We start from the raw sequence: 13,108 nt of genomic DNA on the forward strand, positions 1-13,108 counted from the left end.
AGTTCATTTATTGGTGGATTTATTCATTGTTGAAATTTATTACAAACGCTGCTGCAGCTTCATGCCAAAAGTAAATCACACGAGAAAAAAAAAGGATCAATACTTGAAACCAGTTGAAGTGGCTGTTTTCCGGCATCTGTGTGGTATCTCGTGCTTGTTTTGTTGGAAACTTCCTACTGTACAGGATGCAGCGAATTTGTTCTTTTTAATGTTCTTTGCCATTGTAAAGAATTTCTCTTTTTTTTTTTTAATCTGATGGTGAACCGCCGATTTTTTATTTTTTTTTTTTTTTTTTTAAATCAGTTCTCACAACACCGCAGATTGACGCTGTGGCTGTGACGCTGTGTCTTGAGCAAATTTTGGATATAAAAAACCCACCCTCGTGTCCCTCTTTGTAGAATCTTGAGTGAGTTTATGAAGAGTTTTGGGCTGACATAAGATGGACCATTGTGGCAAGTGACATTTTTACAGCATTTACCAGACGTCCTTATCCAGAGTGACTTACAATCAGTAGTTACAGGGACAGTCCCCCCTGGAGACACTCAGGGTTAAAGTGTCCTGCTCAGGGACACGATGGTAGTAAGTGGGATTTGAACCTGGGTCTTCTGGTTCGTAGGCGAGTGTGTTACCCACTAGGCCACTACCACCCTTTTGTGACCTGAGACGGTGGGACGCATTTCTGAAAAGATCAACCTTTATTCAACCTTTATTAGTCCCACAAGTGGGAAATTGCATAAAGGGTGTTGTGCTCAGATTTTTACACCTTGGCAGTTCGGGATTCAAACTGGCAACCTTCCGATTACGTCCCATTGATTTTTTTGGTAGTACAATGCGATGCCTCTCGCATTGTAGCGCCACCTGTAGGGCTCGTATCAGGACCAGGACGTCCAGATGTGCGTGAAGCAGTGAATGATGAGGCTTCGTTCATGTATTCAGATCTAATCGGATGGGAGGAGGTTTCATTCTGTACTGAATTGTTTGTTCCTTCTGTGTGTGTGTGTGTGTGTGTGTGTGGGTGTGGTTGGATGTCGAGGTGAACGGTGGTGGTGGGGGCGTGTGTGTCGCCGAGCTTCAATGAAACGTCGATATGCAGCAGCTTTAATGGATCAGTCCTCATTTAGAGATCAGTCAATAGGACCAGAGTCCTCAGCCCTGACCGGAATGCTGACGGCTCCCTCCTCTGGGAGAGCCTCATTAGCATATTTACAGTAGGCCTTACCGATAACCGATAAACAGCTGCAGTAACCAGGGACACAAAGTCATCAAGCCTGGAGCAGAGAGCGGCGTGAGTGATGGGCGGACGGATCTCCATGGTTACCGGCCCGCACGTCTTCACAGAACGTTTAGCGGCGCGACGCTCAGTCATCTGCTCGGGGTGACCTACATGCAGAAGAGCTGCGACCCAGCGCGGTTAATGCTGCCAAGTACCCGGCTAAAAGCTTTCTAATAACGCCGTCGTTAGCACGCCGGTCCACCACGCCGGTCCACCACGCAGCTCCCTGCAAAAACGTCCCGTGCGTGTTATCAACGTTCCGTCCCCGTCGTCCATAATGGCTTCATTTCTGACACATCGAGTCTCCCTTATCACAGGTCGTGCGGTTCATTCCGAATAACTGAATACTAAATCAGAGCAATAATGAAATACAGGATAAAAGTCATGATTTACAGCCTTTTATAATGTAGCAATGTTGGGATTTCAATTTTATTTATTAAAGCAAAAAGCCTTCTAGGAGCCAATGTTGGCCATTTTAATGTCAGAAAACAAATGCAAATTGCCTTATTGGTAATAATCTAATCAGTTTAATAATGTATTTACCCTGAAGGGACATTTTAGTGGCTCTGAATATTCAGATCCTGTTTGTATTACAGAAAGCTGATTGGCCAGAGACTTGTAAGACTGACAATCACTCCAGAGTATTAGACCTACCATGAAATATATCAGAGCGCATCTTCCTGAAGCTGGAACACCTTGCTGACTGACAGTCCTCAGCAGCATGGACCACTTCTGCCGTAGTTGCAGTACGTTCGTGTATTTGGAGACAGCTAGACCCGGACCACTATGGCATGGAAAAGTCTACAAGACTAAGTTAGTGCTCCGCTGGTGCCTCTCGTGAAAGAAAAGCTTGAGATTTTCTTCACTTCAAACACATGAGCCCTGAAAGCGAAGAGGTGGAGGTGGGCACAGCAGCCTCGCCCATCGTGCTTCCTAGAAAAAAATGTCCTGGAATGCTGTGACATGGGAAGCCAGACACCAAAGCAGGCGGAATCTTGAAATGCATGGATATCCACCTACTGCCGGAACATCTCGGTGGGTCCACTGGGTTCCTGTTTATGTGACTTGTTCCAGACTTTCAGATTCAGACAGCGACCACTAGACCCCATTCTTCAGTCTGCTCCACCCGGAGCCTGAGAGGGAGAGAGAGGGGAGGAGACACGTGTGGGTGGAGCCAGTGGCGGCGAGAGAAGATCCGTCAGGCTGAGCGCTGGCAGCCTCATTCTTATGCAGGGCAGGGACCCTCGTGTCCTCCAGACAAGGGCAGTCCCTACATCGTCAGCCCCGGGATGAAGGAGTGTGGGACAAGGTGTCATCTTTTAACGCTCAACCTGTGATCACTTCTATACAATGCAGCTCTCTCACATAATATACAACTCTGGAAAAATGGATGAATTGGAATTTGAATTCAAATGTGAAAAAGAATATTATTATCATTATATTACATGATTTTGTGTGTGTGTGTTACTAACTGTAAACCCTCAGGGTGTCCTTATCATCCATGATATTTTTTCGATGTTCCCTCTACCCAGCATACCCTCTTCTAACCACGCCTCGTCACACATACAATGCAGCACAAGGACGCTGCTGATATGGTCATATTTGCCGTTTATCCCAGGAATGGCAGTTTTGTAGCCCTTTTGGAGAACGTCCGGCTGTTAAAGTGGAGCTTTAATGCTTTTACCACAGTCGGCTGATTAAAACCTACTGTGTGGGACATTGGAGACTCGAGACATAAATCCGCGTCCTCCCGCACTGAGACATGCATTCTGCTCCTTGAAATATATAAACGGCCTGCCATTCTGCGCTACTCCCCTCGCCGCCTCACCTGCCGCTGAGTCACGCAGACGCCTCAAATGCGATTTCTGGACGAGGTCCGATGGCAGATGGCAGCGGAGCCGTCTGTTTACTTTAAACTCTTCAAATAATGATTTCCTTGACCTTTAACCTGCTCGTGTGTTTGTGTGAGTTCATGGACGCTTGTGCTTGTTTGTGTGTAAGAGTGTGTAACTGCATGATTACAGAACATATAAGTGGCGTGTGTGGAATTTTTTTATTAATGTGTGCTAAATAAATTTTTTTAAATGCTTAATTACATAGCAGTAGGAGGGGTGTGTGTGTGTGTGAGTGAGAAGAGAGAGTGAGGGTGAGTAAGTGATATTTAAGAGAAAAGTTATAAAATGTCTGAATACACATTCATATCCTATACATGACCAAAATGTCCTCACAAGGTTCAGGAAATCAAATCATCTCACTTGTTCTCAAATCATAAAAAAAAATCATAATAATAATCACAATACAACTGTTTTTTTTTTTATTAATTTGCATTTCTATTGTATGGGGCAGTGGTGGCCTAGCGGTTAAGGCAGCGGCCCCGTAATCAGAAGGTTGCCGGTTCGAATCCCGATCCGCCAAGGTGCCACTGAGGTGCCACTGAGCAAAGCACCGTCCCCACACACTGCTCCCCGGGCGCCTGTCATGGTGCCCACTGCTCACTCAGGGTGATGGTTAAATGCAGAGGACAAATTTCACTGTGTGCACTGGTGCACTTCAACACAATACACACCCTAATGATGCTTTTTGCAGCTTTATATCAGCATTGTGTAGAATGACCTCCGTGTGTGTGTGTATGTGTGTTTCAGAGACAAGAGAAGACCGTAACAAGAAGCTGTTCAGACACTACACTGTGGGCTCCTATGACAACTTCACCTCATACAGGTATCAGACACATCCTCTCTACACACTTATAACCCCACCTGCCCCACTTGCCTGTCTGTGGGCGCGGATTGAGCCCGGTTCGGTGTGATGGTGCTGCCACCTTCAGGCTGGCTGCTGCTGTTGCTCAGACTTCTCTTGTCTGAAATTCCTCCCCTCCACAGCTGATGGTTCAAGAAATTTTCCTTCATTTTGATGTTATTTGTAACAACACTGTGTGCATTATGGGGCTTCAAATAAAACCAGAACCCTAAGGGTGAGCCTGAGGTATCCAGTAGACGCTGCTAGTTTCACTTCAACAGTCTGCAGATGAAGTGGAGCCCATCAGGATGTGGTGTGTAGTGTTAGAAGGTTGCAGCAGAGCAACTCTTCAGCCCTCATTTCATGGCTGTTGCCCTCAGGTGCCCTTACCTCCTTCAGGCTGCTTCAATAGGGCCAACTTTATCCTGTGTTGCTGCTGCAAAGGTTGACTCAATATCAACACTCATGCAAAACCTGATATGATTTTTTACATTTACTGTCTATTACACTGATGTCAATAGTTTTTTTATTCCTGAGAAACATGAAGTTTCACAGTTCCTCAGTGGTGTGAACTCCCATGATCTCCTAATGTTCCTTACTAAATCACAGAACGATCATTTTTGAGGCCATTATAACAACGACAGAATGTCATAATGCCCAATAAAGGGCATGTTCTAGTTTTTAGTATGAACCTCTGGAGTAACTCAGGATTCAGTGTTCTTCTCAGAGACACCAGGCTGAGCTGGAACTTGGAGGAATAGAAATGGTGCTGTGGTGCCCCTTTTGTACAGGTTACTGGTTCTGAAGGATGAATACCAATTGGGTCCATCAGAGATTATGAGCTTCAGTGTTCAGTAAACACAGAACACGCTGTGGAACCCTGATCGAACGGTGCCGTCAGCAGTTCTAATGGATTAGCTTGACGCTGATGATTGACTCAGTGTGAGTGTTTGAGGGCTAAAGTTGACTGTGGTGTATGTCTGAGTGAGTGTAGGTTTGTGTGCGTAAGTGATTTATGGCATCCCCATTAGGAAAATAACATTTTTAAAACACTGATGTCTGTGTGTTGAGTTCTGTCATCCTTTATTACATATCTGTGTTGTGTTTGTTTCTGTAGTGTTCATGTGTGTGTGTTTGTGTAAATTATGATTTATGGGGACGTTCTTAATTCCTATTACAAAAAAAACACTGATGTCTGTGTGTTGAGTTCTGTCATCCTTTATTACATATCTGTGTTGTGTTTGTTTCTGCAGTGTTCTTTGTGTGTGTGTTTGTGTGTGTGTAAGTTATGATTTATGGGGACATTTTTGATCCCCATTAGAAAAAACACTGATGTCTGTGTGTTGAGTTCTGTCATCCTTTATTACATATCTGTGTTGTGTTTGTTTCTGCAGTGTTTGTGTGTGTGTGTGTGTGTGTGTGTGTGTGTTTTGACTAAAGCCCCAGGCGTGACAGACGGTGGATGGAGAGATTTAGATGGAGGTGTAGAGAAACGAGGGGATTTAATGAGTCTCACTCTGTCGCTCCTCTCACTAAAAGAGGGAGCAGAGAGTCCATCCATCTTCTCCGTCTCTGGCTACAGCAAACAGCCGACACACAAACAAGCCTCCTGACGGTCCCTCTCTTTCCCATCAGATCCATCACACCTCCCCTCTTCCTGTCACAGGCGCACAGCCGTGCTAATGCTAACTGCGGCTCTTATTGGTGTCTGAATCTACTGAAACGTTCCTGAGGAACTCATCATTCACCAGCACAGGAGCTGCCAATCAGATGGGCTCCTGCTCTACAGATGTGTCTCGCTGTGTTAAATGTGCCCCAGTGGCACCATTTCAAACACCAAACCTATACAATATAAATACATATGGCATTAATGTATCATATTATGGCATTTAGATCTTCACTGTGCTCCCAGATTTATTTAAAGGTCCTATTATCTACTGGAACTGTATAACAAGCTCAGATTTTCATACATATTTTACAAATTTTTTAATGCAACACGCTGAACCAAATATGTAAAATGCATCAGTGAATTACTGTCTGCTGTTCAGCAGGTGTTTACCATATTCCCCACCCAAACAGCAGCTACAGTTTTTAAAAAGAAGCCGATCTGTGACTTCTGTGAGATTTGCATGACGTTGTGTGACACAAACAATCAGTGGTGAACAGTGTTGCTAGACCCACCATCAAATACCAGATTCAAACCCAAGCTGAACATTATAATTCAACAGAACAGAATCTGTTATCGGTCCTGAAACAAAGTGAAAGTAAAATGATGGGCATTGCGAAGCACTGCAGCATGGTGAAATGTGCCCATCACCCTTATCTCTCTATCCACTAGGGCAGTGGTGGCCTAGCATTTACATTTACGGCATTTACCAGACGCCCTTATCCAGAGCGACTTACAGTCAGTAGTTACAGGGACAGTCCCCCCCTGGAGACACTCAGGGTTAAGTGTCTTGCTCAGGGACACAATGGTAGTAAGTGGGATTTGAACCCAGGTCTTCTGGTTCATAGATGAGTGTTTTACCCACTAGGCCACTACCACCCTACTAGCCTAGCCGTTAAGGAAGTGGCCTCATAATCAGAAGGTTGCCGGTTCGAATACCTAACCACCAAGGTGCCACTGAAGTCCCCTTGATTCACCATGTCACCGTGTGAAATGTCACCATTCTGAAACACTGCAGCACACGTTGACACAGTGAAACGTGTCCTCTGTATTTAACCATCACCATTGGTGAGCAGTGGGCACCATGACAGGTGCCCGGGGACCAGTGTGTGGGGACGGCACGTCAGTGGCACCTTGGCGGCTCGGGATTCGAATCGGGCCCCAGTGGTCAGCAGTGCCACTCGCTGACGTAGGTCACAATATTGAAGCTTATTGGTCGTTTTCGTCCTGCAGCTGAAGAGTCACTGAAACACTGGGAACCTGGCGTTTGAAATCGTCCGATAATAACCGTTATCTTTATTATCTCCCTGTGGAGATGTGCTTTCGCTCTTGTTAATGCCCAGGTCTAATTCAATGGAATCTTGCGTAATTGATCTAATTGATTCCTCACGGCCCAATTATGCTCTTGTCGCTCCTAATTCTTTGTGTGCCGGCGTGGCGCTCTTCGTGGTTCTCTTTCCTTCTATAATGGGAACAAGCGTCATGTCCGCAGCCTGTTCTGAAAAGTTCAGTGGACCTTTTCAGTGGTCCTACATATAATATAATATCATTTCATTTTATGTTATGTTATGTTTTTACTGCATAGATAATGGAAATGAATTATTTAGTGTGCCTGTGTAGTTTGTGGTGGGCGGAGTTTGTTAGATGGAACGTTATTTTACGTGTTATTCCTGGCGTTCCTGTTTGCAACTTTAACCAGTCGCACTTCTACTGTCTCTAAATTGCCATTCGGCGCCATCTTCCATGATTTATTCGTGACTTCCTCGCTCGTCCCTCTCCCCTTTTCTCTCTGTGAGTCTCTCCGTCTGTCTCCCTGTTCATCAGAGCTGTCCTGTTCCCTCTCTTATCTTCTCTCCACCTGTCTGCTCCCCTGCTTTCATTTGCCTTTCGTTCCGCTCATCTCCTTATTCTTCTCTTTATCTCGCTATGTGCTCTTCTGTCGCAGTTTTTCATTCTTACTTTTGATGCAGTTTACAGCTTATTTCATTACTAGGGTGTGTGTGTGTGTGTGTGTGTGCGTTTGTGCGTTTGTGTGTTCGTATGTGTCTACGTGTGTGTGTCTGTATGTGTGTTTGTGTTTATGTGTCTGTGTGTATATGTTGGTGTGTGTGTGTGTGTGTGTGTGTAACTGTGTCTGCGTGTCTGTGCACATGTGGGTGTGTGTGTAACAGTCGGTGTTTGTATGTATGTGTGTGTGTGTTTGTGCATGTGTTTGTGTGAGTGTGTGTAACTGTGTTTGTGTGTGTGTGTGTGTGTGTGTGCGCGTGTGTGTAACTATGTCTGCGTGTCTGTGCGTGTGTGTGTGTGCGTGTGTGTGTGTAACTGTCGGGGTTTGTGTGTATGTGTGTGTGTTTGTTACTATGTGTTTGTGTGAGTGTATGTAACTGTGTTTGTGCGTCTGTGTGTGTTTGTTTGTGAGTGTATGTAACTGTGTTTGTGCGTCTGTGTGTGTTTGTTTGTGTGTGTCTGTATGTGTGTGTGTGTGTGTGTGTGTGTGTGTTGTGGGCGTGGTGCTGGAGTCTCACCTGGACGCTGGTTCTTCTCTGCTCCTCAGTGATTACATCATCGAGGAGAAGGAAGCCATGCTGCAGAAGAAGGACAGTGAGGGATTCGGCTTTGTACTGCGAGGAGCTAAAGGTGAGATGAGCTCACACACACACACACACACACACACACACACACACGTCCCCATATGTTGTGTGTCATTATGCACTTCAGCCGTTGTCATGCAGAGGTTGCCACTGCCACCAACAGCACATCTCTCAGTGTCATTGCTGTGGCAGACGTCCATGTGAACTTCATCGTCCCAGGTACCGAGAGATCCGAGAGGACAATGGACATGAAGAACAGTGCAAACAAACTGTTAATTACAGACTATTGCAAAGGCATGTGGGTGCTCTGTCTCATATCATGTGGATCTGCTTGATCCCCTTTCTCATTTTTATATCGCCCCCTTGTGGTCTCCAAAGGTAATCATTCCAGACTACATCCAACACTACGTCTAACGTCAATGACGTATCCTTGATCGTTACTGCCGATCAATGGCAATCTGATATATTGACATCCCTAATAAAAAAAAAAAATGCACAGAATTGTTCATCCAAAGACAACAATGAACAGATCTGCATCCCTGCTGGAGAGGAGGAGGACTGGGAAGGGCGGGAGAAGCAGCATATGGATCGGCGCGGCTGCGTGTGTGTATGTAGGTTTTGAACTGGCAACGTTTGAGTGGGTGTGTGTAGGCGAGCGAGTAGGTGGTGTGTTGCGCGTGTGTGTTTGTGTGCTCGCACGTTGCGGGCTGGCCTCTCTGGTGACACCATCTTGGGGATGAGTTATGAATTCCTGGTGCCATCTGTCCGTCTCCTCCTATCTCTCGCTACTTAACTCTTTTGTCACACCTCTCACCGCTGAGTGTGCAATGGAAGATTGAATTAGGCTTTGTGTGTGTGTGTGTGTGTGTGTGTGTGTGTGTTCAGCGGAGACGCCCATAGAAGAATTCTCTCCAACCCCGGCTTTCCCTGCGCTGCAGTACCTGGAGTCTGTGGATGTTGAGGGTGTGGCCTGGAGGGCGGGGCTTCGCACGGGGGACTTTCTCATTGAGGTACAGTCATATATCGAAACAGCAAGGACACACACACACACACACACACACACAGCAACATGACACTATTGTGATGTGAACATTGGTATGTGTGCGCCAGGTGAATGGGGTGAACGTGGTGAAGGTCGGCCATAAGCAGGTGGTCTCTCTGATCCGACAAGGTGGGAATAACCTGATGATGAAGGTCGTCTCCGTCAGCCGCAAGCCTGAATCGGAGGAGGTGGTGCGGAAGAAAGGTGAGCGTCAGATGAACCATCAGACGAAGACACACGGAGACTGCAAATCTTCTACTGAGGCTTAATTCATGCACAATTAGGCACTATTCACTGTGTGTGTGTGTGTGTGTGTGTGTGTGTGTGTGGTGTGTGTGTGTGTGTGTGTGTGTGTGTGGTGTGTGTGCATCCCCACGATTATCTGCAGAGACAGTAGAGGTCAGGTTGAACCCCCCCAAAATATCTTAGATGATTTATAAGACAGTTATTAGATCCCCATTTCTTTGTTCTTTGCAAACCCAGGTGTTTGTGTGTGTGTGTGTGTGTGTGTGTGCACAGTGTTACAGATCAACAAACAAAAGACAATTATTGCTGTGGAGCATCTGCTGAGCTCCGTGTGTGTGTGTATGTGTGTGGTTTTGTGTTGTTCATAAGACAATAAGCTCTGCAGGAGAAGGTCTCTTCAACAGCTGATGTTGCCTAGTAACAGTATTAACGGTGTGAGTGTGTGTGTGTCTGTGTCTGTGTGTGTGTGTGTGTGTGTGTGTGTGTGTGTATGCAGGGCTAACACACATTCAGAGTTTTGAAGACCATTTTATTGCTGGACCTTCAGAAAACGCGTCCCACTTTAATCCCTTGACGATGTCCTGTCTGTCACCATCATCCAGACTAGTGCTGGTCACTAACAAAGAGACATGATGGGCACCAACACACCCGCATTTATTTACATATAGACATAGATGCCATGATGGAATTTACAACGTCCGCTGTCTCGCATCATGCTCGTGTGTTTCTGGGCTGATAATGGTGGAAGAGACAGTGGTGGCCTAGCGGTTAAGGAAGGTTGCCGGTTCGAATCCCGATCCGCCAAGGTGCCACCGAGGTCCCCTTGATGAAGGTCCCGTCCCCACACGCTGCTCCCCAGGCGCCTGTCATGGTTAAATACAGAGGACACGTTTCACAGTTTTTCACATTGACAATCACTTCACTCTCACTTTAAGTTTGAGAAGGTTCAGATTAGTGGGTGGAGTCCTTTTGCCGAGTGACATGATCTTCGTCCAGAGTGCCGACTGCAGAGCTCAAGTGTCTTCATCAGCAACGGAAACAAGGCAATTTTGGCACTTGTAGCTGTACAGGACGTCCAGCGATACGCTGAGGTGACGTGTTAAATACGCTGAATACGTCTAGGCTGGAATATTCAGGAAGGCCTAATTTCATTCCACACCATGATGGACTGTTATGGAATGTTTGAAGCTGAATTAACCAGCCCCCGGCATCTGTGCAAGAGAACTGGAGGTGAGCTGGAAAAGACTAGTCCTCGCACGACGTGATTCAATGCAGGACAGAGGGAGAAACCTCCATTCACCTGGACTCGCTCCTCAGTGTGGGGCAGGGGTCACCAATCCTGGTCCTGGAGGGCACCAGTCCTGCACAGCTTAGATCGTTTCCATGTTCCATCACACCTCATTCAACTCAAGAACTGGGTGAGAATGAGTACAGAGGTTGAATCAGGACAACCAGGCCTGGTGACCCCTGGTATGAAGGAACCCATCCACTTCTACACGTTCAAGCAGTGACCAGAATATGCGATGCTCTACACGTTCCATTTGTAGGTTCTGTGCACTTAACGAATAATGAGAAGCAGTGGAATAAAATGAGCAGGCAGGTGGTCAGTATTTTGAACATGATATCTCAAGTTGATTAGAGTTGGGGCTCGCTGTGGGCGCACGTCATGTTTTATGAGTTGCACTGGGGAGATTCGGTAGGTCAGGTGCGGGTTCAGCAACATTATGTGGCAATAAAACGACCAAATCACTGCGATGTTCCATCCGTTGATTCGTTGCTTCTCTTCACAGAATTAATCAGTCTGAAATCGTAGGAAGTCTTCAGGGAACACATACAGTACTGGCCAAAACACCTTCTCATTCAACATGTTTTCTTTATCTTCATGACCATTTACGTTGGTAGATTCTCACTGAAGGCATCAAAACTATGAATGAACACATGTGGAGTTCTGTACTTAACAAAAAAAGGTGAAATAAGTGAAAACATGTTTTATATTCTAGTTTCTTTGCTCTGGTTACTGCTTTACACACTCTTGGCATTCTCTCGATGAGCTTCAAGAGGTCGTCACCTGAAATGCTTCTCCAACAGTCTTGAAGGAGTTCCCAGAGGTGTTTAGCACTTGTTGGTCCAGCTCACCCCAAACCATCTGGATTGGGTTCAGGTCCGGTGACTGTGGAGGCCAGGTCTCCACTTTTTGTACTGTACTTTGGGATGTGCTGGAGAAGACATTACACAGAATTTACACGTCCTCAACACACACTCACACACACACACGGCAAGACACGATTCATATAAAATGCCTGGGCTGGGACAGGGTGGAAACGGGATGTATACGGTGCGTCACGGCGCATCGCTTTTTCCACATTTTGTTACCGAAATGGATTAAGAAACGTTTCCCTCAGAATTCTATGCACAGCACCCCATAATGACAATGGCAACCTTCTGGTTTGGGGTGACCCGCCAGGCCGTCCCCTGTGCAGGGTCAGGGACACAGTGGTAGTTGGTGGTGTTTGAGGACGAGAGTGTTACGTGCTGAGTGGATCTGCGGGATGGAGCGGTTGGCGTTCCGTAGCGGACGCAGGTTGTAACTGGCGCCTCGCCCTGATGTGGGTGAGTTGAGGTAACAGTGTGTGTGTGTGTGTGTGTGTGTGTGTGTGTGTAAAAAGTGTGCGTTAGGCTCATCTGCGCTCATCTTAATTTTATGCAGTTTCCATGAAAACGCGCTCCATCTCCGAGCGACTCCCACACACTGCCGACCCCGCGCTGACCCACCGTTTCTGTGCGTGTGAGAACGTGTGTAGCGTTGGTGGTGTGTGTGTGTGTGTGTGTGTGTGTGTGTGTGTGTTTAGAAGCCAGGTACTCGAGTGAGGCGTCCCTCCTGCAGGACGAGTTGTCTGCTCCTCAGCAGAGTTTGCCAGTGAGTGAGCGCTGACCCACATCCCGCCGGTGTGTGTGTGTGTGTGTGTGTGTGTGTGTGTGTGTGTGCGTGCGCGTGTGTAAAGCGGGAGATCTGCAGCGAGCGCGGTGACAGACAGCCCGCGGGACGCTGCGCGCCGGCAGGCTACAGTGAGGCGGACAGGCAGGGGACAGCGTGTTGGTCAGGACCACAGCAGGAAGGGTGGACTTTTTACACGATGCTGGCTGGACAGTAGTGAAGAACTTCTGAGCTGGTGAGCTGAGATGTGGATGCCTACACACACACACACACACACACACACACACACACACACACACACACACACCCTTTACATGCATGCACTGACAAACACGTGCAGCTGTGCATGAAATATGGATCCAGCAAGAAAAGCAATGTAGCGTCTGTATATAATTTACTGTATTCTGTGGTGTGAGGTGTTACATGATCTTCATTCTGAGCTCCTGGTCGCCGCAGAAGACCGACGTTCCGTACCTTCTCGTGAACTTATTAAACATGTCTTGCGGTGTGTTAGCAGGGATTCCGTGTGTTTATTAAAATGTGGGGACACTAAAATCTTCCTTTCCACACACACACACAGAGTTTAGTTGCGGCAGCCCAGCCCTTGCTCCTGTCTGGG

At 46.7% G+C, this 13,108-nt stretch overlaps 1 protein-coding gene across 1 annotated transcript in view; it reads left to right on the forward strand.

The window, feature by feature from the left end:
- Nucleotides 1-13,108, forward strand: part of shank3a (SH3 and multiple ankyrin repeat domains 3a) — a 116,657-nt gene that overhangs the window by 87,354 nt on the left and 16,195 nt on the right. Inside the window, exons 14-17 of the mRNA XM_028958753.1 lie at nucleotides 3,916-3,991; nucleotides 8,230-8,312; nucleotides 9,152-9,276; nucleotides 9,377-9,512. Of these exons, the coding sequence (XP_028814586.1) occupies nucleotides 3,916-3,991; nucleotides 8,230-8,312; nucleotides 9,152-9,276; nucleotides 9,377-9,512 (420 nt within the window). The remainder of the gene's footprint in view (nucleotides 1-3,915; nucleotides 3,992-8,229; nucleotides 8,313-9,151; nucleotides 9,277-9,376; nucleotides 9,513-13,108) is intronic.

Source organism: Denticeps clupeoides, chromosome 17 (assembly GCF_900700375.1).
Source record: "Denticeps clupeoides chromosome 17, fDenClu1.1, whole genome shotgun sequence".
NCBI lineage: Eukaryota > Metazoa > Chordata > Actinopteri > Clupeiformes > Denticipitidae > Denticeps > Denticeps clupeoides.